The sequence below is a fragment of the Pangasianodon hypophthalmus genome, chromosome 8 (assembly GCF_027358585.1).
Source record: "Pangasianodon hypophthalmus isolate fPanHyp1 chromosome 8, fPanHyp1.pri, whole genome shotgun sequence".
NCBI lineage: Eukaryota > Metazoa > Chordata > Actinopteri > Siluriformes > Pangasiidae > Pangasianodon > Pangasianodon hypophthalmus.
In genome coordinates, this window is record NC_069717.1 from 4,771,951 (window position 1) to 4,794,154 (window position 22,204).

The following is a 22,204-nucleotide window of genomic DNA, read 5'->3' on the forward strand; positions in this document are numbered from 1 at the left end:
CGGTGGGGGTGGGGTGGGGTGGGTGGGGTGTGACGTGAGTGCACGGTGGGGTGGGGTGGGTGGGGTGTGACGTGAGTGCACGGTGGGGTGTGACGTGAGTGCACGGTGGGGTGGGGTGTGACGTGAGTGCACGGTGGGGTGTGACGTGAGTGCACGGTGGGGTGGGGTGTGACGTGAGTGCACGGTGGGGTGGGGTGTGACGTGAGTGCACGGTGGGGTGGGGTGGGGTGGGGGGTGGGGTGTGACGTGAGTGCACGGTGGGGTGGGGTGGGGGGGTGGGGTGTGACGTGAGTGCACGGTGGGGTGGGGTGGGGTGGGGTGGGGGGTGTGACGTGAGTGCACGGTGGGGTGGGGTGGGGTGGGGTGGGGGGTGTGACGTGAGTGCACGGTGGGGTGGGGTGGGGTGGGGTGGGGGGGTGTGACGTGAGTGCACGGTGGGGTGGGGTGGGGTGGGGTGGGGGGTGTGACGTGAGTGCACGGTGGGGTGGGGTGGGGTGGGGGGGTGGGGTGTGACGTGAGTGCACGGTGGGGTGGGAGGGGTGTGGTGTGACGTGAGTGCACGGTGGGGTGGGGTGGGGGTGTGGTGTGACGTGACGTGAGTGCACGGTGGGGTGGGTGTGTGTGACGTGACGTGAGTGCACGGTGGGGTGGGGTGGGGGGTGTGTGTGACGTGAGTGCACGGTGGGGTGGGAGGGGTGTGGTGTGACGTGAGTGCACGGTGGGGTGGGGTGGGGGGTGTGTGTGATGTGAGTGAACGGTGGGGGGTGTGGAAGTGTGTCTCTTGGATAAACAGGGCTGGTGATCACTCCTGTGGGTAACCTCACTCCTGTAGGTTGGTCTGTCTTAGTTTATTGGACTGTTATTTGAGAGTGAGCTGCTAGGAGTGGCACTTTTATTATTGTAATTATTTTTAAGCAATTTTTTTATCTTGTTGAATTCATTGTGAATAAATTTTGTATTTTTATACGATCCCTACGTTTCCTGCCTACCTTTTTGTTTTTAAAAGAGATGCGAACCTGTGACCTAATAATAATCTTTAGGGTTTATCTCTATTTCCTGGGTGAAAATGCATTACATCATGCAGATGCAGGTCGAGAGCTTTAGTTAAGGTTCACATCAAACAATGGAATATGGAAAATGTATGATCTTAGTGATGATGTTGGTGCCAGACGGGCTGAAGTTGATTATCTCCTGGGACTTTTATACACAGTCGACTCTAAAGATTACACAGAATGGTGAGGAAAACAAAAAACACCCACTGGGTGTCAGGTCTGTGGGCGGGAAGGCCTTGTTGAGGAGAGCGGTCTGAGGAGAATGATCAGACTGGTTTGAGCTGACAGGAAGGCTATGGTAACACAAATGACCACTCTTTACAACCGTGATGAGCAGAAAAGCATCTCAGAGCTTTGTCAAACCTTGAGGTGGATGGGCTACAACTGCAGGCGAGCACACTGGTTTCCACTCCTGTCAGCCGAGAACAAGAATCTGAGACTACAGTAGGTAAAGGAGCACCTAAACTGCACAGCTGAAGATTGGGTCCTTCTCTAAACTTCAGTGATCCAATGTCTGTGAGCCTGCGTCCACTGTAGGAGGTGAACACATTACTACGTCTTGTTTCCTTGTTGTTGTGTTCTTGTGTGTTTTCTTGATTTTTCACTGTTTTTGTTTTTAGTCCTTCTGCTCTGTTACCTAATTATGCTTTTTCACCCTCTGTTCTCTCACTCTTTGACTTGTTGTGTTTTGTTTTGTTTGCTTGTGTTTTAGTAAAATTGGCTGTCTCAGTATGAAAACCATGTGCGCGGTGTGAATCATTTTGATCTGTGAGTCAGTGCTGGCAGCTTGGTTAAATATTGCAGCTGTAGTAATGAGGATATAAACACAGTGTCAGGACCAGTGTTGAGTATTGCCTGATATTACTGAAATATGCCATACGAAGGCTTCAAGGGAAAAGGACTGTACAGGAATTACATAGACATGCTAGCGTGGAGCTTAGGGCTCTGTTGTTAATATGGGACTGGGTCATGGGGATTAGGATACGTCTGTCATTCAGCATTACGTTGTCTGGCACTGCGATGCTGCAACCGAGCATGACTTTAGGAGGTTTGGAGCTTATATGCAGGCTTGGATGGAAGCCTGTGTTTTCTGTTGAACAGTTTTTATTAGATGTGCAACAATGGAAAAATGATCAGAGATATTTATTTAGGAACAAATGGTTTTTATTGCACTTTAAAGAAGTCTTTTCTTTCACTTCAAGTTTATAAATCATTGAATCACATTAGGACTTCCCCTTAGACATATTGACCAAATGCTAAAAATAACAGCACAACTAGCCTCGGGATGCATCAGTACTGATGCTGGTGTTGAATATCGGTCAGATACAATGCTCATTTTCTTGTATTCATATTTATTAAAAGTCGTTCAGATACCAAAATCTGATATCATATGATACTATGTGAAGTAAACCTAGTGTCCGTTGACGCAGTAATGAACAGATAACACAAAATGACCGTGATCTGGACGTATTTCACGACTAATGATGGCAAGCAAAGCAAACTGCAAACTATGAATATATCAAGTGAAAATATCAAGAGAAGGAACTACAGCATCTTCCTACAACACAAGTAACCCAGTAAAACATCTTATGGCATTTAAGCAGTATCTTAAATGGAGAGTGCGAACCCACAGAGCAGTGTCAGTGAGCATGGTCATTAAAAATGTGTGCAAGGTGCTGTGAATTGCGCACACGTAAATTTATTCACGAGCACGGACCAGTGACATGACTGTCATGTTTGAGAGCACTTCAGTAGTCTGAGCACTGATGATTCCTACGCAAAGAAAGCAACAATTAAGTATATTTTGCTTATAGCTGTACAGAGGTGCTTTTCTGAAGTCGATCTAGTTAGCCAGAATTTTAAAAATTAGAGTTTTACCTCACAAACAGAGATACTCTGGTAATAATTACATTACTGTACCTCCCTGTGTAAAATAAATCCCGTCCAAATAGGGTTTATAAAATTTATAGCAGATGAGGACATCAGATTTATTTATTTATGATAAAACATTAGTGTATATGGTTAGTCCAGTTACTTGATTAGAGTCAAGATTTTTCTGCTCTTTCATTATTTGTCTCCATTTTGCTCAAACCACACTATTCATCAGGTCTCATTGCTGCTTGTAAAGATGCCTTGCCTTGCACCGATCAGTGTGTCCACATTTTCTAACATTAGCTTAACGCAGTGTCATATTAAGAAGCGCTGTGTTAGGAAACGTACTGTAATAATCTGCTCTTTAAAAGCTTGCCTCTTTTAAAACCTGGTTATATGAGCTGACACCATTCTGCGAGTGTCTTTTATATTACACACCATTGCCCTGTGGGTTAATTGGAGTACATTTCTAAGAAGCTGTTTGTGAATCCATGCGGTGAAATCTAATCACAAAACAATGCCAGGAAAGTAATGTTCAGATTAGTTCAGATTTCTCGTTTGCTTGGGGACCCAATTATTAAATTAATGTATCATTGCGATATGGCTGAGCAGTATGAAATTATAACATTATTATTATTATAATACACTCTGCCATGATACACTTATTGTTAGTATAAAAGATATTGTTGGTATCTTTTTCTTTTGAATTATTATTTTTTTTTAAATAACATTTAGAAACTCTGATTGGAAGCAAAGTTTTGTATTGAATCTTAAAAATTGTCAAATATTGAAATTTTTTTATTAGAATTTATTATTATTTTTTTTTTAAATTATCAGTGGTTTTTTTTTTTTTTGCCTTTTAAATTATAAGTAATTATTTTTGTAGACTTTAAAAGTATATTTGAACTCAGTTTTTCATATTATTTTATTATTAATTCGACATTACTGTTTTTCTGGCAGTTTGTTAGCAAACCTACACATTCAAAGGAAGAGTGGGTGACATGATTTTTTTGTCATATCGCCCACTCTTGCTTTACAAATGATTTAATACACAATTAGACTTTAAGATCCAGTGCTGTATCTTTAATTCATGTTTAGAATAAAGTTTTAAGGCTTACAGTACAAGTACCCTGAGGATACTTTTTTTCAGAATGTACTTATCTGGAGTTAAGAGGGGTTTTTTAACGCTTTTGTCACATAGTGTCTCTCCCATTTTCTAATGATCGCACATGGTTTTCAATCTCACTGTTCCTGGAGTGTTTTCCCTGCCCTGTCACCTGACTCAGATCATCTGAAGCTCTTTGTGAGCTCAAAAAGGTAGTGTTAGAAAAAAAAAAAAGTGTTGTGCAGTGGGATTCCAAGAACATGATGGAGGAAACATGTTATTTTTTCTTGCTTGGTGTGTTTTCTCGTTTTCTTTTTGATGAGGCGGTTATATTTAAGCTTCTTTTTCTTTTTTTTTTTTTTTTTTTTGTTTTACCCCCTCGTCTCTTGGTGCATTTCATTGAATGGTAGGAACCTTCCCACTTTACACATGACCAGAAAGCAGTCCTAAGGGTCCATCCCTTTTCCTACTTCCTGTCAGGTTGCCATGGCACCAGGCAAGGTGGCCCCAATTCCTGCTGTGCGGAAGGGTCGAGAGGGGACGGTCCTGAACTAGTGCACCATTTGCTAATGGGATCAGACAGGCGTGCCGGAGAACATCACACATCCAGGGCAGGATAGGCTTCAGCTGAGCCACTGACAAAGGTAGCCTAGAGCCAAAATGGCTACACAATTCTCACAACAAGTGAAGAAAAAGCCAATATGGCTCCAGTTGAACCCAGGCAAAACCATATGTCACGGGTTAGATCTCAGGCCCAGAGACAATATGGATACCAAACAATTCTGTCTATAAATAGGAACAGAAAAGCAGGTCAGCTTTTGAGCTTAGCTCTAGATTCAGTATGGAACTATGACATGCTAGCTTCAAATTATGGTACTTTAGAAGATGGTGTCTTCTGAATAAAGGAAGAACTCACACTAGCTTTTTGTCAGACAAATTTACAAACAAAATTACAATCATTTCAGTGGAATTTGGAAAAACACTGAGATAGGAATTTGATATCAGACATAGCACAGCTGCTTTATCTGTACTGAAGGGAAGGTCCTCGGTATTGCAATGTGGAACATCCAAAACTGATTACATAATATGCATTTAACTTCTGTGTTTTGTATTGTAAACTTGACAGGTTGGCATTCAAACGCCTTCCTCAGGCAATAATAGGATGTACCCCCAACCTTTTCTCTTTAATATCCTTCCTTCTGCTCTGAACCAGATACCAGAGATAGCTCTTCCCCCATTTCTTCTGCATTGCAATACGCAGAAGTCTACACAGCCAAAGCAGTTGTGTTGTTGCTTGACAATCCAAATTCATGCATCAAAGATCACCAAAGTTGAACTTAACATGAACTTTTGCTTGCAGTCTAAATTTGCAGTTGGGCTTCTGTGGCCTTTCCTCATTCTCATCATCTTAGTATCGCTAGCTTAAACAGCTTAAGTGTTATTTCTGTACAAAAAGGGTGGACTTAGTTTCATCTCCAATTTTCCGGTCCCACCTTAGTCACGACTCAATGCAAAACTGTACATTTGGGGTTTAAGAATGACTTTTTCTCTAGAACACAAGAGCTGCTCAAAAATGCTGCCAATTTAGGCAGCTTCCACCCAGGGATCAGTGGAAGAACACAATCGCTTTCATTTACTGATAGACATTCAAAGATCTGAGCTTTTACAAACCTTCATGCCAGGTCAGTGTGTAATGTCCTGTAACAGCTCCGTTCTTCTCTCTCTAAGATCTGGGATTTTGGAAATCTGGAGATATGGAAAACTGCTGCCCTGATGCCTTGATGCCTATACTTTCTAATGTCTGAGGAGGTCGAAATTCAATGTATGTGCCATAGAAGCCAACATATGTGATAACGTTACCAAGATACCCTGCACAAACGTTCACTAAAAGTTTGTTAGTTCTTCTATTTTTACCAATTAAGATGGTGTACAAGATTATAGGATGTGTTGGACAGTGATGGATGTGTCCTGCCTTCAGAATAAGTCAGATAAAGCAAAGTTGAATCTTTGAAGGCACCATTCTATACAGATGTTTAATCTGGACTTGAATCGATGCCTTCCTGCCTCTGAGACTTGTTGGTGTTGGTGGTGGTGGCGGTGGACCAGGGACCAGAAGATAAAGAGATTCTTACTTTAAGACGAATAAAAGTGCTCTAAAAGCCAAAGTTGCTCACAAACGTCCACAGCCTAAACAGAAAGCTCAAGGGGCAGCCAGAAAGACACAGACATGGCTTTGAAAATCCATTTTTAGATGTATCTGGGTCACTTTCACCTGCTTCATAGCATCAGGTGGGAAAAGAGGGTACCTCCTTCCTTTGTTGCCCACTCTTGAACATTATAATGCACTCCCTCTGGCCAGTCTCTCTCTCTTTCTGTATCCTGACAAAGCCCCCTGGAGAGTCAATTTGTGCACAGTGCTTGAGAAGAATCAAAGTACGTAGCAGGGCAGGGTCGAGGGAGCATCGTACAGAGGGATTGAAATTATTCCAGACTTGTTTTCATTTTCATCTCTGCCACTTCCAGAGCGTCAAGTCCATGTTCCGCCTTTGTTCAAACCAGCGCAGTGCTGTTGAAGTGAAGGGTTTCCACCATAAGGGACACATTAAAGGAGCTGCCGTTCTGAACAGGCAGCCTGTTTTACATGCCTATGTGGAATATGTCAGGTTTTCGCTCGTCAGCTTCTGCTCTTGAATATGATTTGCTAAAATGAAGCCAGTTAGGCGTTGGCAGCCTGGTTCTCTGCAGCTCTGACTCTGAGGGGAGCTCCACGGGGAAATATGATTGATTGCATGGAAGTTACAGTCATCCTTCTGTCATTGACGGTTTTAATAAGCTCATGTAGTAGCTAACTGGACAAGCTGGCGATAAAAATGCCTTGCTCAAAGACATAGACATTTCAAATGCTTTTTATCAGTTTCAGTTTAACAGCACTTTAACACTGTGGTTGTAATTTTGAGCGTTCTTCACCACCACACCTGAAAGGACTGTACTGAATGCTTAGTCTCTGATTCAGCTCAGCAGGTAATTATAAAGCCCTTCATGCGTTAAATCAGGTGTTTTGGTTTAGGGAAAACAACCCATGTAGGGTTTTGGCTGAAGAGCTGGGAGTGGCTTCTGTTAGCGGCTTCTGTTTTTCAGCCTCCAGCTCCCTCCTCTCACTTTCTGTCAGCTCGGATCATCTCATTAGTACAGAGGTGTCAGTTGGGAACATGTGTTTATGTGCACATTTGATGCCAATATAATTCAAGCCCACCAATTCAATTCCACCATCATTTCTTTGATAAGAAAGTATTGTTTATGGGTAATGTAGTAATCCACTGATTTAAGATTTAGGAACAGTTTTGGCCTGTTATAGCAATTTGCATTGACATTTAATCAGGGAAAGCATATCCTGATAAATATGTGCTTAAGTGTATAAATTGTTTCAAGTTTAAACGCAATTTTGAGCTTTTGTGCTATCCCCTGCACTGAGGTTATATTGTGTTGTGGAAATTTAAAGTAAAAGCACTCTGAATCATTTTTATAACATTGGTGCTCACTCTTTATTCATAGTTCTATTGCTAAAGGCCCTCAAAGAGGCCGTAGGCTCAGCCTTTACAAGATCACGCAGTTTTTAAAGGCTTTCTTTCATTCCGTGGAAGTATTGAGATGGACTACCCAGAGAGTTTGTTCTTTGATGCATGATTGCTTTTATCTTCTCCCCTCTGTGAGCTTGGCAGGTGCTTTTTTGCATACATCGGCCACAATGTGGTACACTCAACAAACGGTTGCTCTGAGTTTGACCAAGATGAAAGACAACTAAATAATACATTATCACTTTAAAGCCCTTTGCGCACGGGTTGCATAATTTATGAACAAAAAGTTTGTATGATGAAGATTCTAAACACTTGATCCTATGACGCCAAGTTTTAAAATGTCGTCTGATGACAGTTCGGACACGTCAAAAACTGACCAACTAAAACCGGGTCATGAGAACATAATTTTATTTTAAAATGGCTTATAGTGAATGCCTATGGGGATAGGTAATTATTTATACAATTAAAAAAATTTTTTAAAAAGTAATGACTTAAAGAGCAAGTTTAAATGGGAAACTCCTAAACAATTTGCCAATTCAGATGATGGTAGATGTGTGCATCCGGACCGGGATCCTGATTGACCCAACCAAAAAGGTGCAGGAGCGACAGTTTTTACTCTTGTGCTGGTCTTGTGAGGTCAGATATGAAGAGGGACAAAGAACGGCCATGCTGAACGTATTGGAAATTGGTTTGCTGCATTGATTAATTCGTCTTAATGCTTTATGTGCTTTATCCTTGTTCAGGACCTATTCAAATAATCCTTGAGGAACCCTTTTTCCAGGAGTTTACTTGACAGGGCACAAAATAAATAGAATATATGCAATACAACTATTTAAGAGCGTAGATTACTTTCTTACAGATAACATATTTCTTTCTTTGATTTCTGTTTTGCAGGACTGAATGAGCCAACGCCTTTCTTCAATCTGGTAGAAGTCTGCTTTTTTAAGCATCAGCAAGTGAGTGTGACCAGCACTCGAGATCTCCCTACAGATCTTCAGCATGAAGAGTACTGCCATTTCCACTCCACTGCTCTCCATCTGCCTCATTCTGATTGCATGTCGCTGTTCCCTGGCATCGTCATTCTGCCCAGCGCAGTGTGTTTGTGAAACACGGCCGTGGTACACCCCTCAGTCTGTGTACCATCAGGCGAAGACTGTGGACTGTAATGAACTCCATCTAAGCACCATCCCAAGAAACATATCTTCTGACACTCAGGTGCTGCTTCTCCAGAGCAACAACATCTCCATGGTGACTACAGAACTGCGGACTCTTGTCAACCTCACTGAGTTGGACCTCTCTCAGAACCACTTTACACAAATCCAAGATGTTGGACTGGGCAACTTAACCCAGCTGGTCACCCTTTACCTGGAGGAGAATCAAATTAAAGAACTGCCTGATTTGTGCCTGAAAGATTTAGTCAGCTTGGAGGAGCTTTATATAAACCACAACCAGATCTCCTCAATTGGCCCACATGCCTTTTCTGGTTTAGGAAACCTGCTTAGGCTCCATCTAAATTCAAACAAATTGGTGGCTATTGATAGTCAATGGTTTGAGTCCCTTCCAAACCTGGAGATCCTCATGATAGGTGAGAACCCTATACTTGGATTGGAAGATATGAACTTTCGCCCTCTTTCTAAATTGCACAGTTTGGTACTAGCTGGCATGGGCCTCAGGGAAATACCTTCCGGAGCTTTCCAAGGACTGGAATATCTAGAGAGTCTCTCATTTTTTGATAATAAACTGACAGAAGTGCCCAGAGATGCACTGCGCGCTCTACCAAACCTGAAGTTCCTCGACCTCAATAAGAATCCTATTGTTTATGTGCAGGCAGGTGATTTCCAGGACTTTGCCCACTTGGAGGAGCTCAGTATGAACAACATGGAGGAGCTTGTGGCTGTGGGAAGAAAAGCATTTTCCAACCTCCCGCAGATGGCCAAGTTGGAGGTCTACAACAACCCTCGTCTATCCTATATCGACCGCGAGGCTTTCCGCGGCATGGCTAGCTTGCGCACTCTGCTGTTCCACAACAATGACCTCACCCTCCTTCCCCATGAGGTTTTAGCTTCCTTCCCCAACCTGGATGAGGTCAGCCTCCATAGTAACCCCCTCAGGTGTGATTGCCTCTCGGTCTGGGGACCAATCTTTGGTAACCAGTCAAGTCTCAAGCTTCTGGAATCCAAGATCACTATGTGTGCCTCCCCTCCAAACCTGGTAGGGCACTCTCTCCAGGAAGTGGTGTCAAATAACTGGGACATGGCAAGTAACACCTGCCTGCCGGTCATATCTGTGAATAGTTTCCCTCCCAAGATCAACGTCACAGCCGGTCAGCCCCTGACGCTTAACTGTCGTGCTGTGGGTGACCCTGTCCCTCAGTTCTACTGGGTAACCCCCACAGGTGACAAAGTCACCTCAGAAGTGGTATCACCAGCGCTGACTGAGGGGAACAGTGGCACGAAGAAGCACAGGTTGCAGGACGAAGGTGCTCTGGAGATCCTCCATGTTGAACCAGAGGACGCTGGCTTGTATACATGTGTGGCGTGGAATACAGATGGTGCAGATACCCGAAGTGTCTCTGTGTATGTAGACAAGAGTAACTGGCATGATGACCGGCAGAAAGCCAACCAGCAAGGGGGAAGGAACACCACTGGAGCCCTTGTTATCCTTGCAAAAGTCATCCATGCACAATCTGTAGTATTGGAGTGGAAAGTTTACCCAACTACCCGTGTCTCCAGCCACGAGATGTCACAACCCAAGTGGCTCAGTGCCACTATGAGAATCAACAACCCTCACATTAGCTATACGGCAAAGGTCCCAGTGGACGTTCAAGAATACAACCTCACGCACCTGTTACCCTCAACAGAATACCAAGTCTGCCTGACCATGGCATCGACAGAGCAGCAAACTCAGCAGTCCTGCATCAATATCACCACCAAAGAAGCCAGCTTTGCTGTGGAGATAGTCGCCCAACCGAGCAACGTTGCCTTGGCGGCGGTGATGGGCTCCATGTTTGCCATCTGTATCATGGCGCTGCTGGTGTTTTACATGGGAAGACGTATAAAGCAGAAGTCCTGCCATCACTCGTTGAAGAAGTACATGCAACACGCCACCTCGATTCCCCTCAACGAGCTCTACCCACCTCTCATCAACCTGTGGGAGAATGAAACTGAGAAAGAGAAAGAAGGGTCTGTTGACCCTCAAAGCTCACAGATAGACACCTCAAAGACATACATGTGGTAGTTCAGTACAGGATGCATAGAAAGACAAAAAGACACTTTAAATAAAGTATGTATGGTGCTGTACATAGTCGATAATTGTACGTAGTTACTTACTAAGATGTCATTGTGAAAGATGTATTTTTAGATTGTATAACCCTCCATAGCCGGAACAACTCTCAACTTATTCGGGTACGGTTGTGAAGTGGTTATATACAGAGTAGATGAATTTTTAAAAGTGCCCAGCCAAACACCCCCCTGCAATAATCTCGCATTAAGTTTCGGTGAACAGTTTAACATTAAGCATGCAGATCTATTAATTATTTGTATAATTTACTAATCATAGAAACATTAATATCGGTCACGAGTCTGAACCAAAACCTTGTCGTCACTGCACAGGCTGTTGATAGAGTCAAGGTTGCATATTTTGGATTTCTTGCATGGTGTTCTTGCATGCTGTTTCAGTTAGTGCTTAGAAAGTACCTTCATTTTTCTCACCATCTTAAAATGCAAAGATGTGAGAAGGTGGAAAGCACACATCTCCTGTATCCATTCCAATGTTTATCACCTGCACTGAATTCACAAATTCTATCTGCCAGTTGTTGTGAAAATCGCTGATACCTGCAACTAATTAGCTGTCAAGCATAATTAATAATTGCTACAGCAACAACACAGCTATATGTATTCACTTTTTACTTTTGGATCACACTTTTGAACTGTGTATTTCTGAATGTAGATATTTTTACTGTTACTGATACACTTTTTTTTTCACTTGGTACGAGATGAGTGAGGTGTCATTCAGACGCCTGGTGTAATTTATGTTAGAAGACACCTACAAATCTCTTCTGTCACATATAGAAAAAACAGCTAAGGTCTAAATAATTGACTGGTGACACATTTCTGTTGTTTTGGCTCTGTACTCCAGCATTTAAAATCAGCTTAAAGTGCAAAGGCGCAGCTTTTTTATACATGGCACTCTCCCCGTTTCCGACACCATCATCTGCTGTTTTTGCCACTCAATGTAAATAATCACCAAATTTGCTATTTTTTTGGTCTATGAAACACTTTCAACTCCGTACACTCCCAATTCAATAGAGATTAGTTTAGAGTTTAACATGGCCGATTAAGAATATTCCACTTTTTGGCCCTGAAAACTGTATAGAAGAAGCACAGCAGAACTAAACCATTATCTGCACATCACTTCCTGTTTTGCGTTTTTTTCAAGTTGATGTTTGTAGACCGCATTAACTAGCTAATCTTATTTATTTATTCATTTGTTTACTTTTTGTTAAAATATTTAAGTATTTTAGTTAATCTTCATTTTATCATTTTTATATGTCTATAATTTTTTTATGTCTGATTCTATTCTGTTTCTACATCTGTTTTATTATTTTATAGTTTTCCTAAAATGCTAAACGAGAAGGACTGAGGAATCAAGACACTCAGTAAAGAACTGGAATCGTTGCAGGCTGAAATAAAGGTACTACCTAAATGGCAAAACTGACTCCTTTCCCAGCCCTGTTTCACACGAAGCATTGCGTGCTTTCTCTTAAAACATTTTGGTAGCACGTTATTTTACACTCGTAATTTAACAGGTAGATACAAAGTAATGAATCTTGCCTATTGGATCGTAAAGTAACTTGTGTGAAAACTGCTGCGTTTGTACAGCAGAACTTACAATTTCAACTGTTGCAATAACTTTACAATGTACAATAATTATTCAGGCTTTAATGGCTATGTATGTAGTTCTTACTATTAATGCTACTTTATTTGGAAATATACGTATGTAGTAATTCATATGATGTAATTCATGACATTATCAATAATCATTAAATTTTAAAGGAAAGTTGAATAATTGTATAATAATATAAGAATTATTACACAGTTGTTACCTACATTAATTTTCTCTTTTCAGTCAGAGATGGTACATTTGTAGCTAAGTAGCTATAAGTGTGTAGTTTCTTATGTACTTATATGATGTAAACACCAGATATTACTTGGAAGTACTACATTATTAACTGTTAAATTCTGAATAATTATTACTTGGACACTATTGCTGTACAAAGCTGGTAGCCTTCACACAAAAGTTACAAAAGTATGTAATTATTTGTAATTTAAGTACCTATTCAAGGATGGAAAAATAGTCGTTCATTAGCTGGCTCAACCACCAGGCACGTAAATGCTCCATTTAACTGAGCAGTCACAAGTCCCGGAAACTGACTAGGCTAAAAAGTGATAGCTAATATTATATATTAACTTATGACGAGCTAGTTATGAATACGGGGAAAGGAAATGAACATGTATACGAGTACTACACTCTATTCTAATAGTTTTGTAGTGTGGAACATCGTGTTTGAGCTCTCGACAAAAAGTCAGAAGCTAGACAAAACGTTAGCTAGCTCGCTAGAGCCGTGGCTGGTGTGTGTAGTGCAGCAGGTGGTGGGGGGATTTAGAGCGCAGTTCGATCACTGAGGTGTGTAGCATCACCTTGAAGCGCATTGCAATTATACAGAGCTACATACCAATGAAACCTTTTGTTTTGTTAAAGTCAATAAGGATTTTTTTTTTTGTCTTTTTTCTAGTTGTTAAGTCTACTTGTCCACCAGGTGACTATGAATAAAAATCTGATGACCTGAACATGAAATCTGCTGGTCCTAGGAGCCCAGGCTACTGATTTGTCCAATTTTGCGATTAAATAATAGGTACTTACCATACTATAAACTAAAAATGCTAGACTTTATGCCAGAAGTTAACTTAAGAAGGTTAACAGTAGCTGGACCTTTGTGTTTTTGAGATTTTTCAGTGATTTATATCTTGTGTTAAATCCTCTTCAGGTTATGACACATTATCTACGCCTACATCCGTGACTCGATTTCTTCAACAGTTCAATAGTTTTTCCTCCACAATTGAAAATGTAGTCGATTCGACAATCGATTTTCACACATGTAGTGACATCTAGTGGTTTTAGCTTTATGATTACCTTGATATGAGACGTCGTTTTTGTTCCTTATGGCATGAGACAACCGACACCAGAAGCACCAGATTCAACTGTCACATCTTGAATCAAGTCTGTACCACTTGTTTATTATTCTTGTGCATGAATTAGTGATTTACTGATACACGAATAAACAGAAAAAACGCCCCAGCTGTCTAAACAGTTACGATTCCCAGAAAATGTGGATAAATGCTTGAAACAAATGTGATTTCCAAAGAAGTCTCTTAATCAGTGTTTCTTTTCAAATCCAGTACAGAGACAAAACAGCACTATTAGAGCGCCGCAGTGTTTCGCACCTTATTATGTGGTTGGCATTTTCATTAATGAGAGCCTGTGTAATTTCACTGCTGATTATATTGCCACATTCAATATTCTTTCCCTTTTAACACATGTGATAACAGAATTGTGTCGACGTATAAAGAATGGAACGAGTATTTACTTGTTTGATTTTTATTTTATCGCACAGCGTAATTTGATTAGCCTCTACAGCAATAAATAAATACTTCACACTACAAAGGAAAGTGTATAATAAATATATATATATATATATATATATGATTGTGTGTGAATAAAATGAACTGTCTCCTTCAGTCTCTGATCATGGGTGTCCTAAGTGTTTGAAATTTTTTATGTCCTATACGATTGATATCAACAATTATGAAATCTATACATCATATTTGTTGTGTTGTAATTTTAAAGAAAAATAATCGTGAGAAAATTAAGCCAAAATAAATCAGTCTGGTTACGCAGGGATGTATACACTCTGTTTTAATTTTGAAATTATTATTATAATAATAAATTATTATTTGAACCAAAGATGAGACATCATCAGATAAACCCAAATGACATTTTTAAATATTTGTCTAATTTTATTTATATATAAATATATTTATTTGTTTGTTTTTACTCTGAATATTATCAAAAATGTGTGCATTATTATCAGGATTCTCTTTTTTATTTAAAGAAATATGTAAAATCAGACATTTGAAGGAGTGTGTTCTGGCAACAAGATGGTTTTTTTTGCTGTGGTCCCCGCTGACTTTGTCCTCTTCGATCATTCCTAATGACGGCTGATGTTTATTGCTCTCCCCACGTGCCCTCTGGTGGCAGGAGAACCTGGTGAGACGCTAGAATATTTGCTTTCTATCAGTAACTAGCAGGGTATTTTGTAATAGACTGAGACTATTGTTATATTTCCAGCTAGGTCAGGATTAATTTTACACTGTTAAAGCGTATTGGTCTGTGCTCAGTAGAAGAACAATGAGTGTAAGCAGAAACACTGGAAAGAAATAAACACCAATATCACAGAATTGCTGTTGTGTCATTATTGTTGAATTGTCTTGTTTTGTGACATGAGATGTCGGTTGCGAGGATGTCGATGTGGAAAATGTGTGAAGTGTTGGCAAAAATGATTGTTAAAAATAAATATTGCACATTTACATTCTCCACCCAAGAACCTGAAGAAATGACTTTCCTCATACAACGTTCATTCTCATGAGAATGTTTTACATAATGAGGTTTTTTTTTTTTTCTTTAAAAATCTTCGGTTTAAAGCAAATAAATTTTTTAAAAAAATCTTCTTCTTTTCTAATCTAAGATTCCAGGGAGCAAGTGCAGTGTACTTGTGACTGTTATAATTATTGTACATGTAGTAAAGGTTTCTAGAGAAACTGCATTACATTATAGAAGAGGGGGAAAAAAAAAAAAAAAGAAAAAAAGGGAAGGATCAGAAAGAAATAAAGAGAAATGTGAGAAAAAGAGCAAAAGTGAAAAGGGAAAGGTCAGGATGTATTCACTGAAGAACTGAAATTGAAGAAAATAAATATATTTAATAATAATAATAATAATAGAAACTTTGTCTCTAGAAATGTTGTGTACTTTATGTATATAATCTCACCAGCCGCAGCACAATGCATAAAATCATGCAGATACAAGACAAGAGCTTCAGGTAATGTTCATATCAAACATCAGACTGGGGGAAAATGTGATTTTCTCAGGGATTTTTGACCTTGGCGTGGTTGTTGGTTGGGCTGGTTTGAGTATTTAATAAACTGCTGATCTCCTGGAATTTTCACACACAACAGTCTCTAGAGTTTACACAGAATGGGGTGAAACACAAAAAACGTCCAGTGAGCATCAGTTCCGCAGGTGGAAATGCGCTGTTGATGAGAGAGTTCAGAGGAGAACGGCCAGATTCAGTCAGGTTCGAGCTGACGAGAAGGCTACGGCAACTCAAATAACCAGTCTTTACAAACACGGTGAGCAGAAAAGCATCTCAGAACGCACAATATGTCGAACCTTGAGGCAGGTGGGCTACAACAGCAGAAGGTCCCACTCAGTTTCACTCTTTTCAGCCAAGGACAGGAGTCTGAAGGAACAGTGGGTACAGCATCACTGGATCAATACCTGGACAGACGAAAATGAGAAAAACATTGCTAAAGGTCACACTTTTTCCAATCTTCAAGTCATTGAGAGTAATTCTTTTTTTTTTTTTTCTTCCTAAAAGAGGTTTTTCCTTCATCTAACTGTTTTTTTTCCCTCATAAATAGTAGTTTCAGTATTTTTTTCCCCATCACTTTACACTGTCACACATCATGTACGTGTGATTTCGCACATCAGGACAGTTTTTTTTTTTTTTTTTTACAAGATGAAGACAGGAGTGTTTCTTTACAACAAACTGTACCACTTAACAAGGTCATGGACCTTTAAATGAATGCCAGCTCATACAATGACCACCACTGTTTGTTTGTTTTTTTAATTAAATGTGGATTTCATTTAAGTACATGAAAATATATAACCATAGCTTTCAGTATATAGTTTTTTTTAAATTTCTTGTCCATGTCTGCTCTGAAAAACTTCTGATCTGTTATCAGTTTTACTTCAATGTCAAAAGACATTTAACTCTATGGTTCTAGGAAACTGAACTCTGTGATCAGGAGGGATGGATAAACAAAAAGACAAAGAAAAGTAAGTGAGAAAGTGAGACTGAGAGAAAGTAACAATGAAAGAAAGGAGAGAGAAAAGGATGGTGTTTGAGAAAAATAAGAGAAGGAAGAATGAGTTAGGAAAAACAAAATGACATAAAAAGAAAATAACAGATATAAAGAGATACAAAAAGAGGATATAAACATGAAGAAAAATGGAAAAATGAAAGTGGCAAAAAGATATAGAATATACAGAAGGGATTAGTTGAAAAAAGGAAGATAGAAAATGGAAAGTGTACAGCAGGGTCAGTATTAATCACAGAAAAGTGGAAAAATAAATGAGTACTACTACTGCTGCCACTAATAATAATAATAATAATAATAATAATCATCATCATCATCATCATCGTCATCATCATCATCATTGACATCATCAAAACAACAATCATCATCACCATAACAACATCAACAACAATAACAGATATAAAGAGATACAAAAAGAGGATATAAACACAAAGAAAAATGGAAAAATGAAAGTGGCAAAAAGATATAGAATATACAGAAAGGATTAGTTGAAAAAAGAAAGATAGAAAATGAAAAGTGTACAGCAGGGTCAGTATTAATCACAGAAAAGTAAAAAAAATAAATTACTACTACTACTACTACTACTACTACTGCTAATAATAATAATAATAATAATAATAATCACAACAATAATCATCATCATCATAACAACAACAATAATAATCATCATCATCATAATCATAATAATCATAACAACAACAATCTTCATCATCAACGTCATCACAACAACAATCACCATCATCATTATCATCATCATCATAACAACAACAATAATAATAATTAGTGTGAGGAATTACTGTATTATCACAAAACGTCTACGTCCAAAATCTATACTATCTAGTGCGTTAGTATGGGACTAATGAGAATAAGAACAAAGCCAGGTCATGGACTTGCATACTATTTAGTGCGGTAGTATGTGATTAAAGACGTAGCCGAGTTCTGCTCTTGCATACTATTTAGTGCGGTAGTATGTGATTAAAGACGTAGCCGAGTTCTGCTCTTGCATACTATTTAGTGCGGTAGTATGTGATTAAAGACGTAGCCGAGTTCTGCTCTTGCATACTATTTAGTGCGGTAGTATGCGATTAACGACGTAGTCGGATATGCTCTTGCATACTATTTAGTGCGGTAGTATGCTATTAAGGAGGTAGCCAGTTTCTGCTCTTGCATACTAGTTAGTGCGGTAGTATAGGTTTTTGAATGAAGACTAAAGAAAACGCGACCCGTGGTTGTGGTCTAATTTGACAGCGCATACTATTTAGTACGCAAGTATTAAATTGTGGACGTTGCCTAGGACACTAAGAAGAAGAAAAACGGCTGCAAAAAGGAAGTGACGTGTACATGCCGTCACTCGTGTGTTGATGTTTTGTGGAAAGTGGAGAACGGACGGCGGACGGGAAGCGGTGGCTTTGTTTTTGTTTCCAACAGCGTCGCCTTTTAACGTTAAAAAGCCATTCAGCTTTTCAGTAAAACGTTCAAGGACGCGCACGCGGACAAAGAAGACGGTCACGTTGACTCTCGATCGAACGCAAAACGTTTAAACGGAGGACTCTTCCCCCTCCCCTTCCCCCCGACCCCAATCTGCTTTAAATAGACAGCTAGCTAGCCAACATGACGATTCTGCCCAAGAAGAAGCCGAGCTCGTCCGTTGGCGTTTCCGATCACACCGACGAACCCGACCGACGGAGCGGATCCGACCCGCACCCACATCCGCATCCACACCCGCATTCCCACGCCGTGCGGACGGGCGCCAGGCCCAGAGCTTCTCCGCCGCCGTGGTCGTATCAGACCGCTCCGCCTTCGTCCAGGGAGGACAGGCGGAATGAGCCGAGCTCCCGGCCGCAGCAGGCCTCGCCTCCGCCGGTAGGTTCGGGTTCCCCGGCCGGGCCGGGAGACGGAAGCGGGATCTCCGGGGTTCGCGGAGAGCTCGCGGGCGGTGTAGGATGCGGCGGTGCTGGTGGAATCGGGATTGGGAGTTGCTGCTCCGGCCCGGGGCTCAGCAAGAGGCGGCGTCAGGCGACTTGCACCGGCGGAGTAGCGGGCGGAGGGACCGGACCCGGCGTGTCTGGAGGCGGTGGAGTCGGTCCGAGCTCGGATCCCGAGGAAGGCGCCGGTTATAACAGCGAGGATGAGTATGAGAATGCTTCCAGACTGCAGTCGGAGGATCCGGCGACGGTTGAACAGGTATACACATGTAGCTAACTAGCTAGTTAGCTAGCTAAATAATTATAGTTAAATAGCTATGAACGTCAACAACCACTCAGATACCGCTGTGGACGTTTAAAGTCATTTTTTAAAGATAACTTCAACAAAGTGTTAGCATTTAATGTCGACAATTACATTCTAAATATTTTTTAAAAGTAAACAATAAGAGATTTAGCATAGCACTGCTGAACTCGAATTTGAATGAGCTAGCATTGTGTTTATAGCTAGCAAGAAACATTGCTTTGTAATATTACACGATATTTCTACATAACAGACTTGTTTATGGGGTTTAAATAAAATTTATCAGATTGTCATTTAGCTAGCAAGTTCGTTTTTAAATAATTTAAGACACTTAATAAAGTCTGGGGTCATTGTTATGGACCTCCTGTCACTTCATCCGGTAGCCATCAGAGTCAGAGTTAATGCCTCACTTCTCCCTTTAACTCAAACAACATGGTTATACACACACACACACACACACACACACATCCAGAAAGTAAACAATAAGACATGCAGACACATATTATATATATGATATACATACATACACACTCACACACCTGTGTGTCTTATTGTTTACTTTCTGGATGTGTGGATACACACATATATACTTACATACATGCACACACACCCAGGAAATATATATAAAAAAAAAAAAAAAGACACACACATATACACACACATATATACATACATACACACACACCCAGGAAGTTAAAAAAAAAAAAGACACACACACACACACACATATATATATATATATATATATATATATATATATATATATATATATATATATATATACATATATACATATATACATACATACATACATACATAAACACACACCCAGGGAAAAAAAAAAAGATATACACACACACACGTGTGTGTTGTTTTTTTTTACTTCCTGTGTGTGTGTGTGTGTGATTCAGAAATCAGGCGACTCATCATTCAAATGTGTTCAATAAAACTCTCGTTATTTATTCGAGCCGCTGTTTTTTATTCCTGAACAGAAGACACTCGGTCCAAGTCTGTTATGTCTAAACTGGATTGTTTTGTGCTGCTGAGGTTTCTGTTAAACCCATTCAAACAGACTCACAGCTATTGGAACTCAATAATAAATATCGCTTTCATTAGTAGCGGATTGTGATTTCCACCACTGTAACTAAATTTAAAACAAAAACGCAGACCTTTGCGTGGCTTCACAGCCCCTGATTTCAGAAGCACTGAGATAAAACCTGTTCACTTTGTATACACTTCCTCACTGTAGTAAAGAGCAATGGAGTAAAGAGCTACTCGATGATATTTGGGTGGTGTTTCATTCTCAGCCCAGCCGTCATGCTGTGTTCACACCAGCAAGATAGAAGTTGCTTGTAGTTTGTCGCGCGTGTGTGTGTGTGTGTGTGTGTGTGTGTGTGTGTGTGTGTGTGTGTGTGTGTGTGTGTGTGTGTGTGTGTGGCAACCACTACTGTTATTGCTTGTGGGCGTGCACTGATAAACGGTAGACGTTAAGTAGCTAAACCAAATTAAATACTAAAGTGCTAATCAGTGTGAAAAGTGGTTGTTTTGATTGTCACGTGCTGTGCTTTCTACTAGCTTCGATCTCTACTACTTTATTCCAAGCTTAATTTTTCTTCATGATGTCTCTAGACACACTTAATGAGAAGTTGGACAACACAAAACCACGGTCCTGAGTCTTTCTTCCATTTTTCTGTGCCAAACAGTAAAAGCAGGGAACTGAAGAAAAATTCACACTAGACGTGCCGTACGATTGGTCTGAGGAATCATTCAAGAAAAAATATTTTTGGATTTGTCGCTTTATTTTGTCATACCTAATTTCCAAAGAATGTAGGAAATTGCGGTTCAAATGATGCTTTGTTGCTTCGTCACTGAAATGATGAAGATGGTTTGTGTTACACACATGCGTAGAAGATGAAGAGTTGCTTGTTGTTTTGTGTGTGTGGCGCTGATACGAGTGTATCACATGCAGCAGCAGGACGTTAACGTACTGGCTGCTTTATTAGACACTGCGACGCTGTCGGTCCACCTTGTAGGTGTACAATAGCTTTTGCCGATCAATCATTTTTTAAAAAAATAAATTTTATTTATTAAATTTTTTTTAGATGTTTAAATTGAGTTGCGTAATTTAGTAATTGAAACTTGGTTACCAGGCTGCAAAATCAAAGGAATTTCCTTGATCGATTGTTACTAATGTTAACAAAGGCTTATCACTTAATCAGTGACAAACATGAGGCCTGTGGCCAAAAGTTTATGGATGCCTGACCATCACATGCATATGTGCATCTTCTTCAAACTGTTGCCACAAAGTTGTCTAGAATGTCTTTGTATGCTGTAGCATTACAATTTCCCTTCACTGGAACTAAAAAGCCCAAACCTGTTCCAGCATGGCAGTGCCCCTGTGCACAAAGCGAGCTCCATGAAAACATGGTTTGTGTGTCAAGGTTGGAGTGGAAGAACTCGAGTGTCCTGCACAGAGCCCTGACCTCAACCCCACTGAACTCCTTTGGGATGAACTAGAACACCGACTGCATCCCAGACCTCCTCACCCACCATCAGTACCTGATCTCACTAATGCTCTTGTCGCTGAATGAACACAAATCCCCACAGCCACGCTCCAAAATCCAGTGGAAAGCCTTCCCAGAAGAGTGGAGTTTATAATAATAGCAAAGGGGGAATAAATCTGAAATGAGATGTTCAACAAGCACATATAGGTGTGGTGGTCAGATGTGCACAAACTTTTGCCCATAGAGTGTATATAGAAAATACAGAATGCATATCTTCTCCTCATACATTCCTTTACTGAGAACTCATTTGACTGAAATTGTCTATATAGACTGTTTGGACTGTTTGACTTTTGGCTAGTTTTTGGGCCCCTTTAGCAGCTTTTTTAAAAAAAAAACAGAGTGGCAAATCGACAAAAACATTATTGACAGTCCTAAACTCGATACGGCTCTCCAGCTCACATTACAGCTGCAGATAAACGAGCTGAGAGCGCAGGTTCACTCGACTCACCATCAGTGTGAAATGCTGACTGTGTTGCACTTGCAGCCAATCACTGATCACCACTGTTTCCCAGCGACCAATCACTGATCACCACCGTTTGTCCCGCCTTCACACCTCTTTGTACTTCATTTTAAACTCTCTTCTTGGAGATATTTC

At 40.4% G+C, this 22,204-nt stretch overlaps 2 protein-coding genes across 7 annotated transcripts in view; both read left to right on the plus strand.

The window, feature by feature from the left end:
* Positions 1-15,121, plus strand: part of si:ch211-180f4.1 (uncharacterized protein LOC100144405 homolog) — a 32,762-nt gene extending 17,641 nt beyond the window's left edge. For 2 of the 5 annotated variants that reach the window (XM_026928179.3, XM_026928180.3), the window contains exon 2: positions 8,499-15,121. In XM_026928179.3, the coding sequence (XP_026783980.3) occupies positions 8,604-10,841 (2,238 nt within the window). In that variant the 5' untranslated portion in view covers positions 8,499-8,603 and the 3' untranslated portion in view covers positions 10,842-15,121. Of the gene's footprint in view, positions 1-762; positions 1,593-4,509; positions 4,674-8,498 lie in introns of those variants that run through there. The other 3 variants (XM_026928178.3, XR_008302166.1, XM_026928176.3) reach the window with 3 other exon arrangements.
* Positions 15,122-18,155: 3,034 nt separating this feature from the next.
* The window catches only part of otud5a (OTU deubiquitinase 5a), a 44,095-nt gene continuing 40,046 nt past the window's right edge, over positions 18,156-22,204 (plus strand). For both annotated transcript variants that reach the window (XM_026928273.3, XM_026928274.3), the window contains exon 1: positions 18,156-19,003. In XM_026928273.3, coding sequence (XP_026784074.1) covers positions 18,431-19,003 — 573 coding nt within the window. In that variant the 5' untranslated portion in view covers positions 18,156-18,430. The remainder of the gene's footprint in view (positions 19,004-22,204) is intronic.